At 37.0% G+C, this 21,426-nt stretch overlaps 2 protein-coding genes across 2 annotated transcripts in view; one reads left to right on the top strand and one right to left on the bottom strand.

The window, feature by feature from the left end:
• Positions 1 to 11,809, bottom strand: part of ppp1caa (protein phosphatase 1, catalytic subunit, alpha isozyme a) — a 19,168-nt gene extending 7,359 nt beyond the window's left edge. The window contains exons 1-6 of the mRNA XM_008416384.2: positions 11,635 to 11,809; positions 11,268 to 11,379; positions 1,896 to 2,027; positions 996 to 1,226; positions 814 to 918; positions 510 to 733 (exon numbers count right to left, since the gene is read on the bottom strand). Of these exons, the coding sequence (XP_008414606.1) occupies positions 510 to 733; positions 814 to 918; positions 996 to 1,226; positions 1,896 to 2,027; positions 11,268 to 11,322 (747 nt within the window). The 5' untranslated portion in view covers positions 11,323 to 11,379; positions 11,635 to 11,809. The remainder of the gene's footprint in view (positions 1 to 509; positions 734 to 813; positions 919 to 995; positions 1,227 to 1,895; positions 2,028 to 11,267; positions 11,380 to 11,634) is intronic.
• A 5,095-nt stretch (positions 11,810 to 16,904) lies between these two features.
• LOC103468962 (claudin-4-like) lies at positions 16,905 to 20,036 on the top strand. The gene is made up of 3 exons (XM_008416383.2): positions 16,905 to 16,978; positions 17,828 to 17,970; positions 19,006 to 20,036. The coding sequence occupies exons 2-3, from the start codon at positions 17,839 to 17,841 to the stop codon at positions 19,507 to 19,509; spliced, it is 636 nt and encodes a 211-aa protein (XP_008414605.1). The 5' UTR covers positions 16,905 to 16,978; positions 17,828 to 17,838; the 3' UTR covers positions 19,510 to 20,036.
• The last annotated feature ends 1,390 nt before the right edge of the window (positions 20,037 to 21,426 follow it).

The following is a 21,426-nucleotide window of genomic DNA, read 5'->3' as shown; positions in this document are numbered from 1 at the left end:
ACTGGCTCCTCTCGACGTGGAGGAGCAGCGGCTCTACTCTGAGTCCCTCCTGGATGACCGAGCTTAGGTAAGGTAAAATAATATTGTTGAATTGTCATGGGCAGGAGCGCAACTACACATTATTCAGGTGGATGCGAAAACATAAATCGACGCCCCCCACGAAGGAGCGTAGAAACATACGCTCGCCTCCCCCCAGCCCCCCCTTCTCCAGACGCCGATACGTTTAGGGCAAAACTCGCTACATTTACCCCGTTATGTGCGCGAGGTGAAGGAGCGTAAGGCGCGCTGAAGTGTACGGGAAAACATAATCGGTGCGCCGATTCAAAACATCTACAATAATGATAGTAATATTAATAATAAAATAATAGTCAGTGCAAAGTAGCCTACACATTTTTTGGTGGGGGGCGGTGAGGGACCTGGATTAGGGCTAGGGGGGCGCTGGCCCGAAAAAGGTTGAGAAACACTGGACTAACAGAAGAGCACATTATAATAAAACATTTAAAATCTACCTGATGTGCCCTGCATATTAGGTCCATGTCATGTTTGTGCAAAAATTTGGCCACCACATCCGCCCCGAAGGTGAAGGAGACGCCGCGGTCGTTCTCGCCCCAGCCCAGCACGTCTTTGTCCGGGTCGGCCCACAGCAGGTCGCACAGCAAGCCCTGGTCCGGAACGTCTGTGGGCCGCATGACTCTGCGGATCTGCTCCATCGACTGCAGGTCCGGAGACAAACCTGGAGGAGAAACGGGAAACGGCTTCACTCTTTTCCATCTTTCCTTTTTTTTTTACGAGAAGCAGGAGAACCAGGCCTACCTCCATGACAGCAGAATATTTTCTCATCTACAATAGCAGCCACAGGTAAACAGTTGAAGCAGTCTGTGAAGGTTTTCCACAGCTTGATGTTATACCGTCGCTTACCTGGAAGCAAAGGAAGCATAAACATTCAGCAGCTCCTTTACATCTCAACGCCACTGAAGTCACCAACTGGTACTCACACTCATCATAAAAGCCGTAGATTCGGTTAATGGAGGCGCACTCGTGGTTTCCGCGCAGTAGGAAAAAGTTCTCGGGGTATTTGATCTTATAGGCTAGAAGCAGACAGATGGTCTCCAGCGACTGCTTCCCTCTGTCCACGTAGTCGCCCAGAAACAGGTAGTTGCTCTCTGGAGGGAAGCCTCCGTATTCAAAGAGTCGGAGCAGGTCGTAGTACTGACCATGGACATCGCCTGCAGGGGGCAGCAGAGGCACACAGACGTCAGTCAGCCTGCAGCATTTACAGCTCAATCAACATTATTTTAACACTTTTTCTTGTTTATTACGAGTTGTTTTCCATTTAATTTGATTTTGCAACCCAAGAGTGTTCAAAAATTCAGGAATAAATTAGGACAAAATAGGAGGGAAAACAATATCTGGTCTCAACTGTTAATCTTTTAATCAAACGGTAGATTTCAATCTATTACCAAACTGTGCAGTTTGAAAATCAAAAGCTTTCAAGGATTTTATGCAGAAATCAAAACACTTTCCAAACCTGGAAAACCTTGAAATGAAATTCAAGCATTTTCAAGAATCTCCCTGTTTAATTACTGTATGTATATAGCAAGTGTTTTCAAACAGAGACTGACCTGGAGCCTGTTTTTAGTCACTGGAAATAAACAAAATAATTTTTAATTGTTCTTCAAATCGAGCCCAAAATAAAAATAAAACTGGATACCTTTCATTTAACAAAGAAAAACCAGTTTAATTATTTTTAGATAAATTCCTTTAAAATACTTGTTTAATTAAAGTAGTTCACGCTTTGTTTATTGCTAAGTAGGTTAAGAAAAAAAAAGAACATTTTGGTGATTTAAGTGTCTTAAAATGAGCTTTTTTTTGCTGCTGATAAAACTAAAACTCACCACATATTTTTAAAGGAGCCTCTAATTCGAGCAGGATTGGCTGACTCAGGAAGATTTCCCTGGATTTGAGGCAAAGGCCACGGATCTCGTTCTCCGTCAGCTGGACGTTCTTCCCCGGCCGGGAGCCCTTCACTGCGACAAGATAATAAAAATAAGACCATTTATGGAGGAAGCATCAGGACAAGCGCGTACAGTGAGCCTCAGAGGAGGCCAAACAAAGATTGACATTCAGCATTAAAATGTGATGCTTGGATTGCGCAGCAGACCACCAGACTGGACAGCTAACACCTCCCACCAGCCAAATGCTGTCAAATTCTGTTAGCAGTTCAGACTTGCAGCCGTTTCCACAGGTACTCGCTTCTTTTTCCCTCTTTACACATATTCTGGAAACGAGAAGACTTTGGCAAAGACAAAACCCTGATATGCGGAAAACGTCTCTTAAAGCAGGTCGCTCTGCTAAAGCCGAACATGTGAAACCACTTCCTCTTCAGTCTGACGTTTCCGACTTTATTAGAAGCTTTTCTGTGTGATTGCATGAAGCAGCGTTGGCTTGGATGTAAGAAACTTAAATCCCATTTATCTCCCAGTGAGCGCACATTCTGTCCTCGCCTCGTTCGCTCGCGTTATCTCAGGAATTCAGCAGGTTTATCGAGTATCTGCTTATCATGCGTTTTCACACGTACCACACACACCGCAGAGGGACAACACACCGCCATGATGGACACAGAAACTATCACTTCCCAGGATTTTAACCACTTCTCATCCAAACACGTTTCAGCTGCGTCACAGGAAAACCAGGCGTGTAAAATGTTTGCGCCCTGAAGCTGCAGCGGTTCGGAGCCGGGTCAGTTTGTATCAATGGCCGAATCAATAACGGTGCGATCAATATGCAGCTGTGAACTAAAGGAGAGCCCAACAAACACAAACAGATAAAAAAAAAAAAAACAACAAAAAAGTCCAGATCCAGACTCTTTAGACTGGAAATTCATGTTAAACCAGTAAGTCTGTCAACAAACCATTTAACTACCTGGTGAATTAAATGATTTCCATCATTTCTTCTCTTTTCTCTCTAGTTACTTGGTCCAGACTAGCCAATTTTTAAAAACAATTTTGACTTCCTGATTTATTTATCCTTGTTGTTTCTGCTTTGTGAATGTTTAAAATGTTTTCCAGTTCCCGTGTTAAATGTTCATTTTAATGTTAAAGTTTATTGATGTTTGAGAATCTGTTATTGTCTTTATTACAATTATATTAATTGAAAATGGTCTCAAAACAACAATCTGATTATTTATCGCAATAACTTCAGGGACGATTCATCATCGTCCAGCTACATTTATTTTGCCCAATAAAAGATTTTGTTTTTTCTCCTGGTAAAAATGAAATGAACTGACACACAAGATGAGAATAAAACATCTGTAAATGTTTTATAGGGATGTAAAAAAAAAAAGAAGTTCTAAATGATTAAAATGTCTTTTAGAGATTATAAGAGGAGTTAGTAGCATTGGCCCATTTGTCTGTATCATTTTATCCATCAACAACTCAAGTTTTATCTTTAAAAATCAAACATTTTTTATAGTAAAACTGAAACCAAAACGCCTTTTAAGTTTTGTTACATTTTAAGGCAACATATTTTACAACAGATCTTTATTGAGTCGTATTTTTGTTCTCAATTATTCTGATAATTAATCGGCAAATTCTGCAGATTTTTCATTTACATACATGAGCTGCAATCTTACAAACACATTAAAAGTTTTAAACAAACAACTGATTCAATTAAACATTTTATTGCCTAAAGTGCAAAAACAGCATTTCTTTAGAATATGCGTTTTTACTTAAGTGCAAAATGTTTAGATTGTTCGTAAACTTTTGGTTTGATTACAGCTCTGAGCTTGATAAACTCTCATTAAATCACTTTTTTGAGTCTGTTTACTCCAGTTAGTTGACAATTATTTTAATAACAATAATGATTCATCGGTTCAATCATTGTCAAATGTTTTAGGCTAAACGTTTCTTACTTTTGTGAGTTGCGAAGGTAAAAAAATTTTCAAATATTCAGCACTAAGCAGCATTAAAATCCAAAATACAGTAACAGCTACAGATCTGGAACCATTTGCTGGAAATCTGTTGCTTCCTGTTTATTTCTGCAACAAAGCAACTGATATTCTGTTTTATGGTCAATTAAAAAACATAATAAAGGTAAAAGTTTACAAAAAACAGGCATTTATGGCACACAGGATATATTTAACCTAAAGCAGATAACACATAAACCTCAGAAATGCAATGTTGTTTATGCCAGTCTCGATAAATTCAACCTGAAGTTATTGCAATAAACAATAATATTGATGTTTTAAGACTATTTTTCAAATAATACAATGGCATAACAATGCAAGAAAACCTGGTAGTTCAATAAACTCTAAATTTTAATCAACATTTAGCACTGGAGCTGGAAGACATTTCAAATATCCAAAATAAATAAAAAATACAACAAATAAAATGAATGAAGTCTCTAAACAAAATTGTCCTCAACAAAAACGGTTGAGACGAGAATGAAGATTTTTTTTATCATCCAGCTTTAGTAAAAAATGAAAATAAATCAAGCAAATGGAAACTGAATTTGTTTTAATTTATCATTAAAACAAACTCATTTGTCTTCATGCAACAGGAATAATTGTTGTAGTTTTATTACAATTAGAAATATTTCTTCTTAGTGGCAACATGTAAGACGATTTTATATTTTCTACATCTTGTAGAAACATCTCAACAGAAAGTCAACACTTGTATCAATAGATGAACCAAATAAAGGAAATAAATTAGGTTAAAATTAGTAAATGCATCAGTAAAAATATGAGAAATATTAAAGCAGAGTGTTAAAACGTGAAGCTGCATTTATAACAGAGCAGGAATCACCAAGTGGAGGCAGAAGGACGGCGAAGTGACGGAAAAGGCAGGGAAAAGTGGATATAAATACCAGCCTGCTGCTTGTTGCTTTAAAGCGGGATTACCGCAGGCTAAGCCCTGACAGAGCTTACTCCAAAGTTAGCCTCCGAGTCAGTGGGCGACAGCGAGGGGTTCACAAAAGGCTTTAACACTCTCTGAAAACAAAACGCTGCTGCAGTGCAACAGGAAAGCCGCGGTCAGTAACCGGGCCACAAACCGCCGCGGCGCTCCGTCAGTTTGCTTCACTTCAGATCGGAGCAGCTAATCCGATTGTTTCTGCCAATTATCCAAACAAGTTTAATTGGTTTGGTTCAGCAAACAGGAAGCTGATGGAAAGAAAACATCCATCAATGCTACAATTCAGCAGCAGCTGCAGCAGGCGCGTCGTTCCTTCATTATCTGGTAGTTTGGATCGATATCGCCGAGGAGTTTGACCCAGCAATAAAAGCAGAAGCACCAACGGGGGTAAAAAGAAAAAAAAGAACCAAGTGTTGCATAACAGGATATAAATACTGCCACTATCAGGCCTGTTTGTTTTCTCCTGTGCTTGGCAGACAACCTTATCACAGTCCAAGTACAACAATCCATGGACAAACACTCCAGCATGTCCTGCAGTCAAAGTCAAACTCCCAGCAGGCGATTTCAGAACCGAACGATCAGCAGCTCAGACCGGGCAGCGCCTTCATTAGAAGGTAAACAAACAGAACCGCGTTTCATTACAGAGTCTGGGAGAACGCAGAACGTCACCATCCGACCCCAGAACAACAAATAAACCCATAGAATGAGCACAAAAACATCAAAATATGAGCTTTTACATGATATTAGGGTGAAAATCTGGAGCTATAATCAGACCTGTCAGGATAACAAATGTTACTGGGTGATAAACTGTTCCAGAAGTTATTAAGATAAACAATAGTGTTGATTTGAGACCATTTCCAACTACGACATTGGTAATAATGGCATAATAATGCAAGAACACACTGCCAAAGATGATTGAACTTTAAATACTAACGAACATTTAACTCTGGAACTGGAATATATTTTAAATATCCAAAATAAATAAATAAAACAAAAGAAACAACAAATAAACAACAAAACTGTCCTTTAGAAAAAGGATTAGATTTGACCAAACTGAAGACTTTTCTCATCCAGTTTCTGGTAGAAAGAGAAAAATAATAAATCATAAAAGTGTAAATTATTGGGCTTGTTTTACAAAAACATTTAAAAAATTAGTTTTTAAGATGATATTAATGTGAAAACTCGAATCTCTAATGTTCTCTAAAAACAAAGTTTCACCAACTCAAATTCAAGACCTTTTTAAGATCATCATGAACAAAACATAAGGCCTATATCAAGACAAAAATGTTTTAAATGAAACCAAACAATGATAAATTTACACTTAAGACGGCAAAAAGCTAGGTAGCTAGCTAAGTTATATTAGCATCTAGTTAGCGGTAGCCTCAATCTCCTGGGTGTGTCTGTGCAACTCAAATTTATCTGACAGAAACGTCACAAAGAATGAAAAACAGAATATCCACGATTAAATAGTCCAGAAAACCCGATATTAAAGACCTACAATTAATAAATTTAAGGCTAATTCACATTTTTAAAACTAATTCAAGACATTTTAAGGCCTTAATTTAAGATTTTTTTAACAATGAGAGGAAACCGTAACCATAAAATCTGGATGTGTAAATGCATGTCTGAGTGATTAAATTGACATTTTCAATTAACTAAAAGGAGATAAAGAACCTTTGAGCCTGAATTTATAGTCAGAATAAAACAATTTTATACTCTACTGTCCTCAAATCATGTATAAGTATAAAACTAACTTACATTTATTCTTCTAAATGTATTTTTGAGTTAGCAGAATAAATAACTTGCAGCGTCTCTCCATAGTACGAAATTAGCTGCCTGTTTTGCCCAGATATTTAAATTTTCCAGTAAATTTATCAAAAGAAACACATTTCCTCCCCCCCAAAAAATCCACATTTATGAAACAAAAAACAGAAACTTTGATATAAATAAATGTGTTTTAAATGCAGAGAAGGCCATCATACGGACAGATCAGCTATTTTCCATTAGTTCTGACTTTAATTATTTAAAATTGTTGTTTTTAAACTTAAGTCTTTCTCTCTGCTGATGTTTCCAGATTTAACGTTTCTCACTGCCTAAAAAAGCAGCAGAACGTTAAACCAGTTTAGGTCCAGATAAAATATTTCTGACTGATATTTGTGTTACATATATAAAAGGGACTTGACTCACCAAAACAACCACTTTCCTGTGGAAGAGCAAAACCAAACTATTTTTATACCAACACCTTTTTCTGAAAAAGCTAAGAACATAAATAAAAATAAAAAAGGCACCAAGTGTGAATCTTTTCTTTACCAAACTTAAATTACTTCTATGGCTGCCGCCAGTTATTTCTTACCACAAATCTTTGAATTTTTGATTATTTATTGAAAAAGTGATTTGATTTAGTTAAAAAAAAATTAAAGGTCATTTTCTACATTCTACAACAGAAACGTTTTTGTAGAAATCTACAAATTGCTACTTACAGCATGATAAAAAAACAACTAAATAAAACTGAGCACTTATTATTAAACATTTATAAACATAAAATCATACGTATTCAGGTGTGAAATATTACTGGACTTAACTAAACATACATTAAAAATGAGTCCTGTGTCTGAGTGCAAAATGAAACCTTGGATTTCTAGTTTTTTCCACTCAAACTGGACTCAGACATTCAAATTATCTACACCAGTAAATATGATTAAATAGGACGTAGGGAAATTTATTTTGGCTTTTGTATAAAGTTTGCATTTTAAAAACCAGGAGGCTGCAGCTTCAAATGTCGAACAAAAGGAAACAGAAATCAGCAATAAATGGATTAAATTAATGTTTTTCCTTCGTGGCTTTCAAGTGGTTCTTTTCTCTCAGGTGTCATTTGTTAAAAGTAAAATAAAGTAATAATATCATACGCAGCGTCCCGATCTTTGTTAAACTTAAAGTAAATACTTTTGGAGACTTGAGCCTTTGTAAAGGTCGTGCTCATTAGAGAGGAATCAGAACTTCTGCTGTTTGTTTTAGGAGAACGGCGCAAACAGAACCAGCCAATGAGCTCAGGTTCTGACCCAATTAAAGGGACACACACACACACACACACTCTCTAATGGGGAAGAAAACGGTTGTAACTTTTGTAAGGAATAATAAGCAAATTTTTAATTTTTCAGTTCACAAAAACTCTAAATTAAGTTTTTTAGTTAATTAAAAAGCACATATTTAGTTTTATAACAGAAATGCGTCATTTCGTCCTCCAGTTTAGTCAATGAAGCTGTAAGGAAGAAAACTAGTGACAACGTTCCAGGGAAAAGGTAGACCAGAAAACGTCACTGCTAAAGGAGCATCAAAGCATGTTAATAGAAATTGAGTGGAAGGAGAAACAGACGAGCCCTGGTCTCAGTCAAACCTCTCTAAGGGAGAACAGGAGAGCACTGAACCCAAAACTTAGGGAATTGGTGCCATAAATTGGTGCACCCCTATTTTAGACCCATAAGCAACAACAGTAACATCCCACTGAGAAGTTCCGACCCGACAGAGTCTGGATGATTCTGCCAACAAGACCAACCAGCTATTAGATCAACCTGAGCCACTGCTAACCCTCCTTATTATGAAATGTAGTTTTCATTTTTTAATAAGACTCAAATTGAGATTTATTGGCTTTATATGAGCCTTTTGCAATAAGAAATTAATCAATTAACCACATGATCAATTAAAATGAGCTCAATAATTGCAATTCTGATGATTAATATATTTTTAAGGGTAACTTAGTTTTATAATCCATTTTATTTTTGGTTCTGGATGCGTGTGGTTTTTATTTCTGCCTCATTTACTTTTTTTTAATGTTCAAACTGTCTTCCAGTGCCTTATGCTCTTTACAAAATGAACTTCATTTATCTTTGAGGTGATGAACCTGCAGCAAAATGCTATAATCAATATATTACTTTAAATGGTCTCAAATTTGTTACCAAAACAAATTTTACTGGAAAAAATTGTCCTAGAAGTTATTGCGATAAATGATAACAAGTGGCATAATAATGCCAGAACTCATTCTCAAAGATCCAAAAACTTTAAATTCTGACGAACATTTAATACTAGAAGTGAAAGATATTTTAAATATCCAAAAATAAAACAACAAAATGACCCGTTAAAAAAGGCTAATTGAGACCAAATCACCAGACTTAAAACTTTTATCATCTAGTTTATGTAGAAAGAGAGAAAAGGGAAAAATGATGGAAATAATTGAGCTTGTTTTAATTTATCACGTGATTAACTGATTTAGTGCTCAAGATAACAATATTATCATTTATCACGGTAATTTATAGGACAATTTCTCATCCACCAAACTTTTTATCGTGTGTACACAGAAATAAAAGAATCTGAATTACTTTGAAAGAACAATTTCCCTGAACTAGGTTCCCTGAACAATGCAGCATAACAATGGGTTACCGAGTTACTTTTAGAAAACTTAAATCTCTCCACACAAAAGAAAAAAACACTAAACAAAAACATTCAGAGTTGATTCTGAAAAGGACAAAGTGCTGAAAGAGTTAGTCAGCTGTTTCCTTTCAAACTCTCCTTAAGAGCAGACGTACATCATGTTTATGCTCTGCTGGCTCCCAGTTATGAGGTGTAAACAAACACTAGAAAACACACCTGCAGTCGCTGCGAGCCGACGGTGATTCTGCTGTTTTCTCACTGATAGCAGTGAGATGTTAGGCTGTTTCCTTGTTCTGTATCCGCTCACGCATGCAGCTTTTTGTTTCCCATCTTGCATATGAAACGATAAATCACTTAAGCCGATAAGTCTGGTGAAGTATTAAGCATTGGGAAAAGTCTGAAAATCGCAGTAATTAGCAGCCGATTTATGGTCTACAAGCACTATGGAGGTGTTTTACTGTACTGGTTTGACTCCAACTCTAAATGTAAAGCCTGAGTCCAAAGATTAACAGAGTGGGGGAAAAAAAACCCCGTTTATTCCTAAAAGCATAAAATTGACGTGTGGGGCAGGTTTACGTAATACATGGAAATTAGTGATCATGCTTTCTGAAGCCGTGACACGTTTGTGCAGAATATTTTTTACCACTTCCTGAATCAGGGGAAGTTTAAGGTTGAACTCTTCCAGGCGCTAGATCAGCACAAGTTTTGTTTCTACAAATATAAACACCAAATCCAGCAGTAAAACATCACAGAATCAGCTAGAGATCACAATCTGACAGGTCAAATAATGATTCCTCTTTCTATTCAGAAAACTTAAGCCAACAGCGTGGACTTCTGATACACTTGTTTAGGCTAAATATAAGAAAAACAACACAAATATAAGTGATATCTAGGCCTGTCAAGATCACAAATTTTGCTGGATGATAAATTTAACCTTTAAATTTTGCAATAAATGACATTATTGTTATTTTCAGACTTTTTTCAAGTAGTATGTTGCAATTTCACCCTACCAAAAAAACAATAAACTTTAGTTTTGTAAAGAACACTTAACACTGGAACTGGAAGATACTTTAAATATCCAAAATACAAGAACATACAAAAGCAATACATAAAACGAAAATAAAAACCACAAACAACCAAAACCATAAATAAAAAGCGTAATGACATCTCTTCAAAGAATATCATTTTGATTTATCATGCAATTAATTGATTAATTGTGACGAGCATCTTTAGAAGCACAAATCTGCTGCTTGTGAACCTGGAACTGAACTTTTTTCTTTCACTCAACTCCCATTTATGCATTTTTAGCAATATTCTTTAACTTAGGGCTTCCAGTACTTGTAAGCAATAAAAATAAACATTTAAATAGCTCTCTATGTGAATGCGTAAAGCTATTTACACCAGGAGCAGCAAGTTAAAGATGTGAGGAAAAAGTGATGTTAGGAGTTAATACAGTGATTTTTATTAATTTTGTTTATAGTATTTACGTAAAAATAAATCCATATTATTTACGCGTCAAGTTAAGATTTTGCTTTCTAAAAGACCTTATATAATCTGCAGATGAAACTAGTTTAGCAGAATAGATTCATAAAAGAAAAAAATACGTGACGTATCCACAATACGTCACTGTAACGTCACGCATTTCTTTTAATTTGACAACCGAAATACATCTCCAATGAAAACAGAGTGAGAACAGGCTGTGATAAAAAGGGAACTCTCTGTACAAACAGAAATAAATCTATGAAACGCAGCTGATTCACTTTCAACCTTTGATCTGGCAAAATCCGACCCCTGCCAATAAGAGCAGCGCCGGTCTAATGTAGGCTACTTCACCGCACACAGCACCGATCTCCCGGGTAAAGGTCTAAAAACATTTTACCACAGCATCATCGAAAGAAAATAAAGCTTCACACTGGTTTGGATTCCCCTTACCTTCCAAAAGACGTTGAATTATAGAGTCGATGTTTAATTTGTCCGGCTCCGCCATTTTCTGAATTTTCTGACGTTATCGGGAAGTGAGACCTCGGTTTTATGCGTCGCACCTCTTTAAAATTCAAAACAGAGAACAAGAGAAAATGGACCAAGTGTTATTAATTTGCTTTACAGATGTAGTCGGTCGCATTCAGAAGCAAACGACACCGACAAAACCGAGCAACAGGAGCATAATCAATGAGCTAATCCGAGCTAAAGCTGCTACCCAAGTAGCATAAGCTACACTTTTTTTAGTAGCATCCGCACAAGTGTACCGCGGCTGCTAAGCGCTGTAATAACACATTAAGATAACAAAATGTTCCCGAACCTTTTCTCTAGAGCGGCAACTGCCCTCCGGGTACGGAAAACGATGAGTTATTTATTAACAAGGTTAAATCTTGGCCCCGTTTTCTCCTGCTTTGTCCAGGTCGCTCCACTCTTCGCCCCCAGGAACTTTAAAAGAGGGCCGTTTCAGCCGAGCGTCTACGGCGACATACGAGGCTGAATCAAACCCAACTTTTCCCAGCCTTCTCAGGCTCTGATTGGTCACGCAACCCAATTCCTTTGCATCTGATTGGCTATTTGCTATGTCTGTCTTAAAAAATAAACTCCGCCCACAGCAGTTTTTAACGGCTGCAAGGGTGAGCTTACGAAAAGCTTTAAACGTCTCCATCTAGTGGTTAAATTGATAGTTGCAGATCTTCATAATTTATTAAAAACACACCTGATAGCTTTTCAAGACTTTATTTACCCAACAATTTTATTTTATTTTAAACTGTCTGAAAGTCTATAATGTGTATGTTTTTAAAGTTGTTTAAAACATGAATAAAAGCTGGACTGACTGAATTCTTTCGCCATATTTGTCAGAAAAAACAACATATATTCATTAATGCATGCTAATAAAAAATGGACAGAAATTGGTCTGGTGTAATTTTCTTTTGTTAAATGTAACATTTTCACAAGGTATAAATAGGACTTGAGCACATTGTCGTCTGTGTAATTAATCCATATATTGTACTTCAATTAGCCAGCTAGCAAGATTATCATTTATTGATTGGTAATTCATTTTGAATTCTTCAATCTCAAAGTGGTCAATTCAATTTAGAAAGAAACCAAATGCAATTTGCATTAGACAATGCTTAATTTATAAAAATGGAACATATCTGAGTTTAATGCTTTAATTATCCTCTGAAGAAATTAGATTTTCTCTTAAAAAATAAGAATAACACCTGTGTAAAGTAAAATAGTATTTAAAAACAACATGACTTATGCATTTAATATATAAATTAAAACAAAACATAATCATGCACACTTCATCTATTAGTATAACCGCTCACAAAGATATTTAAAGCTTTACAATCTGTTACTACAGATAAACTGATCTCATTAGTAAAAAACCCACATTTTGACATTTCTTCTACTTTATATAGCAGCTCTTTGCTGCTTAGTCTTCTCTAACATTTCTCAACGTTGACGCATCCAGAGAGAGGAATATTAGGACATTCGTTTTGCCTAATCTCAGCAGATCAGCCGTCTCCAACTCCTCAAGAGCAACTGTCCTGCAACTTTTGTTCCAGCACGTCTGAACCAGATTAGCAGGTCTGTGCAACTCAGACTCTCAAGCTTGTGGTTGTATTACGGCTTGGATTGACTCTCATGATAACATCTTATGCCGTTCACTTGAGGTGTAACTGCAGAAAAGCTGCAGTGAAAAAATCTTTTCAGGAATGCGTTCAGTCTTCCTTAGGCTTAAGGGATAGATATTTCCTTGCTTTACTGAGCAACTTTACGTTAATGAGCTTTATGTGTTTGTATGAGCCAAAGAGTGTAATAATGAACGCTTTAAATGTTATAAGACAAAGTGGCACAAGGTTTACGTTAAGCTAAGAGTGTCCAAAGTTTGGTCCGGGGGCCATTTGTGCACCTAAAAATTGAGCAAACTTGGTTTTCAAGCTCTAGTTTATCTAATAAAATAATCGTACAGGGAACTTTTCACTGCCTTTAAAATATCTTATAAAAGAGTTAATTAAATCTTATATTAAATATCCAGTCTTTTTACTCCAGAGTGGATTTTGGGAAAACGTGACTAAATAAAAAAACATGGAGAACGAGCGCTAAGCGTCGCGTTTGTCTTACTGAAAATACAAACCAAAACATCCACAGATTGTGGAAACCAATCGGCATTCAGGACGTCGTTTACAGGTTTTATGCTCAATGATTTCCAGCTCCCTTTTAAGCAGAAATCAAACTTTTTTAATCTTATAAAAATGTTTTATTTACAGTTGTCTAGACTAGAAGGGAAACATGTTTGAAAAACATAATAACAGATTTTTAAAAACCAAAATAGAAAAAGCTATCTGCATTTTGTGGCCCTCGATCCTTTCAACTTGACGGTGATGGTTTCCTCTTTCAGGATGTTTTAATGAGATCGATCACTTTGTCAGAAATAAAGCGTAGTATATGAATATTTATCAACGTACTGCAGGATTCTGCAAACAAAGGTCATATATCCATAAATTAGTTTTTGACCTGATGGTGCTTTGACAAACAAAGCTCCTCAACGAGGAGCCGCTTAGCGTCTGGAAACCGTCTCAGTGACGTCTGAGCTGATAAGGTGCAGGACTCCGTCTCTCATGAATGAAACAAACTGTGTTTCCACTCATCCCTGCGATGAAGAAAGTTCTACACAGAAAAAAATAAAACAGATGTTCAGTTTCTGCACAATCCATCCATCCATTTTCTTTACACCCTTGTCCCTTAGTTGGGTCGGGAGGGTTGCTGGTTCCTCTCCAGCTAACGTTCCAGGCGAGAGCCGGGGTCACCTGGACAGGTCGCCAGTCTGTCGCAGGGCAACACAGAACAAACAACCATGCACACACACACTCACACCTAGGGACAATTTAGACAGACCAATTAACCTGACAGTCATGTTTTTGGACTGTGGGAGGAAACCGGAGTACCTGGAGAAAACCCACCATGCACAGGGAGAACATGCAAACTCCATGCAGAAAGACCGGGGCCGGGAATCGAACCCAGAACCTTCTTGCTGCAAGACAACAGCTGTACCAACTGTGCCACTGTGCAGCCCGCTGAGAACAGCACAATCCATCCATCCGTCATCTTCCATTTAATCCAGCTGTTAAAGTCGTTTAATCACACAGCAGGTTTTATTGCCAAATATGTGACCCAATTCTGATCTTTCCACCTCCCACAAAATCTGATTTGTTCCACTTCCATATGTGGAACTAATTCAGACACATATCAGATTGTTTTCAAGTCGTCTGCAGTCTGAATAATCCGACTTTATTAATCCGACTTTTACATCCTTACTGTGCTTCATCATTCTGCACCAGAAGAAGCCGGATTGACGTAAAAATGGCTGAAAAAAAGTCATAGTCATGAAATTATTAATGGAGTCCATCAGTGAAGCGCATCACATCACAATCCCAAACTCATACTGTTGCTAAACATTGTTGCTGTTTGGAGTACTTTTATTTATTTATTTTTAGCTTTCTTTATCTTATTTTTTGACACAGCATCGTTACGGCTGTAAACGCGGCGCTGATTTGTGATGTCAACATTCTGCTTCTGTGCATGTGAGTCTCTTTGGAGTCATAAAAACCAGAAATTGACTGTCGTCACATAATTCAGTAGAATCAGAATCAGAATAATTTATTGTCCTTGTCAGAAAGACAACAAAATTCCAGTTTCAGTTACAACCATCCATCACACAACAACACGACAACACCACACACAAAAAAAATCAGATTTCAGAAAAACAAACAAGAAGTCGCACTTTAATGTCATCTATAGCTGTGTCTGTATCTCATTAACTTTTAAAACACTTTTCTTCATTTATTGAAGTTAATCTCCATAAAGTATCCAGAAATTTTACTGAAGTAAAAATAGCAATGCTTCAGAAAAATATTACTCAAGCAAAAAAGTACAGCGCAGTAAAACTACTCCTACAAGTAACTTTTTACCACCCAACTCTGATTAGCTGATTTCCAATCAATAAGGTTCAATCTCAAAGTTTGGGTTAAAAAAGAAACAAAAAGCAGAAAAAAAACTCAACATTTGTTCCTTTTTTCTTTGAAATAGAAATGTTGTACAGGGTTTGAAGTGAGCTTGTGTTTATGTAGCAGAACAAAAGCATAAAAAACAATCAAATCCAGATTTTAATTGTTCAAAAGATGAAGTTTCCTACAAAAGTCCAAACTCAAGTTAAGTTGTTGACTCAACAATTTGACGAATAAAATACCAACATTCAACTCCGTTATCTCTTATGGCCGATTCGTCACATGGCCGGGGCGGTTTCATGTCTTTTCCCTTATTTTTTGAATAATGTCTGATATCAGAAGTAATCAGGTTAACTCAAAGTAAGAATCAATGTCTGTGAATTATTGCTGGTGAAAATAAGAAAATGACTCCAGTAAATGTAACTGGTTTTGACCCAGAGCTGTTTGGCTAATTTCCAGTAGCGTTCCACCTTTGATCAATGAGGTTTAATCTCCAAGTTTGGGTTAGAAACAGAAAAAAGGTCAATATTTGTACTTTTTGTGGTTTGAAATAAAGATGTTGTAATATTACAACAGTTCGTCTTTCAGGGTTTAAGCAATAAACTCCATTCAAATCCAGACAAGAATGGTTAAAAAACAAAGTTTCTTATAAAACTCAGGTTGAGTTGAGATGATTAAACAGACAATTTATGTTGGGAAAAGTCTTTAATTTGAAGAACAAAGGATGGAAATTCAATCCTATTGTTGACAAAGACTTTATCAATTATCTCTAATGGTGGATGGAAGTTGGCACAAACGTTTGGCCAGATTGGTTAAAAGTCTATTTTCTCAATAAGTTAAATAATGTCCGATGTCAGAAATAATCAGATTAATTCAAAGTGAGAATCAGAATCATTACTGTTAAAAATCAAAACATTAATGAACTGAGGCTAAAAATACTGAGGATAAAAAACTTTCAATTTTTCTACATTTTCTCTTTATCAGATTATTTTTAATGTTTGATTTTGATGTTATGCAAACCAAAACTACCAACACGTCTATTTTTAAAGCCGACATTCCTCCTTGTTTCTTCATTCATCTTTCTCGTGATCCATGAAACCAACTGGATGAGTCAAGACCTCACGGTCTCCGCTTCTCGTCTTCGTCTCCTCCTCTTCGTCATCAATTTCCACACAGACAGGTGTGGAGGGAGCTGGGATAGCTATGGAAACCTGCGTGGGATTTGTTTGTGCCGCCTGGGTGAACTGATGGGGAAAACTGCCAATCATCCAGATGATTCACGTAGAGTTTTTTTTTTTTTCCAACTTGTGATGGATACAAATGGAGAAACTACGCGGCATCATTGTTGCAACAGAATAAAAACATGCATGAGATTTTGTTTCATTTTGTTTTTTTCTTTGTTTTTTAGGAAATTTGTGAAGTCCGTTTCCAAAAAGAGGGGAAAAAAGAGGGGAGCATGAACAGGTCAGAACTGGTTTCAGCTCCATGTTTCCTCAGTGTTTCTCAGGCTGGAGGATAGCTCCACCTACACCTGACATTCCTCTATAAGTAACGTTTGTTTCCTCACACTGCAGCTTCCAGACGGCCGCGCATCAGAAAACATCTTCAACAAAAACCTCTAGACCTCTACAGGTGTTCAAAGAAGACAAATAGGTAAGTCTTTTCATGCAATATGAGAAAGAGCATTAAGAAAACAATAAAGAAATTAATGTTTTTAAAAGGTATTTATTTTAAAGAATCTTTGATAAGTTATTTTTTCTCTTTTACTCTGGAATTTAATCATCCAGTTTAGATTATATTTGCCTTAAATGTTCAAAACTAAATAAATTAAATTAAATTAAATTGTTTAACATTTTTTTCTGCCACCCTTCATATGGGTTGTTGATTCTTTACTATTTCTGATTTAAAGAATCTCAATTTAATCAAAAAATAATAGTTATTGTCTGATAACAAAAAAGAATAATCCAAGGTATTTTAACATTTAATCAAATCTGACTGATTCTTCTGCACACATTGGTATTAAAAAGTCTGATTTCAGGTACCCTGATGTGATCAAATACTCATAAAATAGTTACAATTATTCTTTAATTGCATCTCTCTTGCTGGACGTTGTGAGGCAGCGGCTGAGCCTTTAATGGGTGGAGATCTCAGGCCTGTCTGGACACGACTGATTTGAAAACGTTGCTTAAACCAGATTCTGTGGCGTCATGCACCACATAATAAGTGTTTTGTCTGAGGGAGTGTATCCAGCTGAAGCTTTGACAAACACACAGATTAACTGTAACAATGAGTGAAACAATGAAAGATTAATTCTGAACATTGTTTTTAATTCAAGTAGCTTTAGAAAATCTTATCTTAATGCCTAACAATTTCAAAATTTGTAAAAAAAAAAAAAAAAAAAAAAAAAAAAAAAAAAAAAAAAAAAAAAAAGAGAGAGAGAGGAAAAAAAGAAAAAACAAACTTCCCTGGTATTTAACATTTATTTTACCTTTATGTATGTAGTTTTTTCCAGAATGGGATCGTCAGCTGTTCAGATGGCATGTGTGGCCTTCGGGGTCGTCGGGCTCATTGGGGTCATCGTCTGTTGTGCCCTTCCTCTCTGGAAAGTGTCAGCCTTCATAGGAAACAACATTGTGACGGCGCAGGTAAGCATTTATGATTCAGAGAACAACAAAATATATTTTATGACTCAAGTGATGAGAAAAGTTATGTTTTTGTAGGTTTAGACCTGTTTAAGGTCATTTAGACCTTAAACAGGTCTAAATGACCTGTTTAAGGTCATTTAGGTCATTTAGACCTGTTTTATTGAGTAAATGCCACAATGATTGAAGAAAATAGTTTTTTAAATTGCCTTTTAATCTTCACTTCTCAGGTCAAACATACTGAACATTCTTAAATAAGACCTATGATACAAAATTCACATTTTGCACGTTTTTGTATTAACATTTTGGTCTCAACAACTTCTGAAAACAGCCGAAAGAGCTTAAAAAAGCCATCCAGCTGTTTTTGGGCAATAAGTTCATGTCTAGAAAATGTGTTCTTCCAAAAACCTTCCAGATCAACAGGCACCACAGGTTACCTAGCAACCCCAGTGGAATTCCACCCGTTACCTAGCAACTCCAGTGGAATTCTGCCCATTACCTAGCAACCCCAGTGAAATTCCGCCCGTTACCTAGCAACCCCAGTGGAATTCCGCCTGTTACCTAGCAACCCAAGCAGAGCTCCAGGGCATTTGTACAGCACATACAGTGGTCCATTGATAATTAATATGGCTGCATACTTTGGGTCGCTGTCCAAGTGGAAGACCCATTGGAGCCCAAGCTTTAACTTCCTGTCTTGGGTTCCTGCTTCAGCATTTCCACGTAGTTATTTCCTCATGACCATGTGAAGTGCACCAGTCCCTCGTGCTGCAAAACATCCACAGAATATAAATCAAGTTTGGTTGATGTTCTGTGACTTACAAGCTTTCTACCTTTTTCCTCCGAACAAAGCAACAAACTTGCTTCTATTTAACCAAAATCTTGTGAATTCATCAGAAACCTACAAAGTCCTGACATCATCATTTGGCCTTTCCTAGATTGCTTACAAGTTTGACAGTGTTTCCTGGAATACAGGAAATGAGAAGAATATGCGTTTTATACAGTGCATGTGAACGTCTGCTTCTGCGTCTTTGGGTGTAGGAGAGTCAAGCAGGTCTGTGGATGGAGTGTGTGAAGCAGAGCACTGGGCAGCAGCAGTGCAAAGTGTACGACTCCCTGTTGCAGTTAGGCTCTGACCTTCAGGCCGCCCGCGCCATGACCATCATCAGCTGCATGCTCAGTGTGCTCAGCCTCCTCATCCTCTTCTGCGGTGCCGACTTCACCATATGTATTCAGAACGAAGAGGTCAAGCCCAAAATCAGCCTGGTGGCCGCAGTGGGCCAGATCCTGGCCGGCCTGCTGGTGATCATCCCCGTCAGCTGGTCGGCACACAACACTGTGAGAGACTTCCACAACCAATTGGTGCCCGACTCCCTGAAGCGAGAGATGGGAGCGTGCATCTATATCGGCTGGGCAGCCGGTGTACTGATGCTCCTGGCTGGAGGTCTGCTCTGCTGCTTCAGCAGACCCAGATCCGGCAGCTCCGGAGGAACCGCCAAGTACTACAGCAACAGCGCTTCAGCGCCAAACAAGAACTACGTGTAGAGGCCGTGTGGTACCAGAACCTGTAAATACTTTATGCTAATAATATCTGAATCTGATTATTATTTCCATAATTTTAACAGTTGGTGCTGGAAGGCATGAGCTCTGTAAAGTTTTATTTCAAACAGTTTCTGAGCTGTTTTTTCTTTCTATCTTGGCAAAATAGTTGAATTTCCATGAATTTTCTAGAAATTTGTGACATAATGATGAAAAAGACATATGAAGAAGACTCTGTAAGCAGCCAAATGACATATTACATGGATTGTTACAGGCAAGTTACAAGACAATAACCCAAATGATCGTGTTGTTTGCTGATTTAGTCCATTTTATGTTCATGATTTCTCTGCTGCCTACCAGATTTTCCTCAGGAAACATTTTCATTGTTGTGTTTCTCAGGCTTCTGCATTACTTTCTATTCATAAAACTGGTTTTGTTTCTCATTTTGTACATTGACCGCGAGAAATTATTAAAGCTTCGTCAGCTACAGATATGTATGGAAAAATGAATAAAATGTATCGAAAAACACCAAAGACAGATTCAGTTTGCATTTTTTTAAATATAAAATTTGAGGCTAAAAAGCTACGTTATAATCTCTCTTACAGAAAAATGCAGCATTAAGGTTTTTCTGACTTGCTGTTAGCACCATTTTGTAACATGTTGCTTGAAATGTAAAATGATGCTCAAGTCTGGGTTGGTCTGTCATGAAATCATATTTAGAGGGTTTTCTTCATGTAGGCGCAAACACAGCAGTATTTGTTGGATGTTGCAATCTAGTCTGAATTTTTTATCTGATGTTTCTGTTTTTGCAGGTAATACATAACTTCTCCTAATTTGAAGAATTTCCTTACTTTGTAAAACTTATAAAGATCATCAAAGTCTAGTTTAATTTGATTTATAAAAAGATCTAAAATACTGATAGATGTTTATATTCATCTTGTGAGGCTCACAGAACTTTGACAGCGAAAGTAAAAACTTTTTGCATAAAGTCTGCAACAGTGCATGTCATCTTAAAAAGAAGAAACACAATGTTTTGTCCCACAACTTAAATTCCCTCAAGATACAATTTGCTGAAAACAGGAAACTACTGTAGATGCAAAAAGTCTAGACAGTTTTGAATTTCCTTATTCAGTTGTAAAAGAGAAGACCGAACCACATTTAGATCATTATTTCAGTCTATGAACCGTTTGAAGTCTGAATAAATAGAAGAAACTGCAGCACCTGATAAAGATAAGCAATATCTTTCCTCTTTACTTATTTCAATGTTAAGAAAAAACTCATGTAACTGAAATATAAGTTGATGTTTAAAGCTAAAAAAAATATGCATCCAAAGAATATTCAAAATGTAATAAGTATAGAGAGTGAAGGTGTGACCTGGGAGGAAAATGTAATTTAAAGAAACTAAGTTTACAAACCTCTTACATGCATGTGATATCAGTTTAAGGAGGGATTTTATGGATACATTTTGTGGAGAGAAATTAATCGAATGACTTACATTATTCCAACTATTAATTTATGTTAATCAGTGTGTATGTATTTTCAGCTCTGATCTGGAGGTAATTTGTAACTGTAGGTACACTGATGTATGTGCATGTTCGAGAATGGGCCGACTGGTTGGAGCTGATAGAACGGCAACAGTAAGTCAAATCGTTACAGCCGAGGTCTGCAGAAGAGCATCTCTGAACACGTTGAGCCTGGAGGGGCTACAGCAGCAGAAGACCAGACCGGGTGAAACTCCTGGCAGCTAAGAACAGGAAACTGAGGCTACGATCCACACAGACTCACCAAAACTGGACAGTAGAAGATGGAAAAACGTTTCCTGGTCTGATGAGTCTGGATTTCTGCTGCGACATTCGGATGGTCGGGTCAGAATTTGGCGTCAACAACATGAAAGCCTGGATCCATCCTGCCTGGTATCAACGG

Source organism: Poecilia reticulata, linkage group LG8 (assembly GCF_000633615.1).
Source record: "Poecilia reticulata strain Guanapo linkage group LG8, Guppy_female_1.0+MT, whole genome shotgun sequence".
NCBI classification, from domain to species: domain Eukaryota; kingdom Metazoa; phylum Chordata; class Actinopteri; order Cyprinodontiformes; family Poeciliidae; genus Poecilia; species Poecilia reticulata.
This window is presented reverse-complemented; position numbering and strand designations above follow the sequence as displayed.

Excerpts from the sequence above, each read along its gene's own strand:
- LOC103468962 (XM_008416383.2), top strand. The coding sequence starts at position 17,839 with ATGGGATCGTCAGCTGTTCAGATGGCATGTGTGGCCTTCGGGGTCGTC. Across the intron at positions 17,971-19,005 it reads ACAACATTGTGACGGCGCAG|GAGAGTCAAGCAGGTCTGTG; the intron begins GTAAGCATTTAT and ends CTTTGGGTGTAG.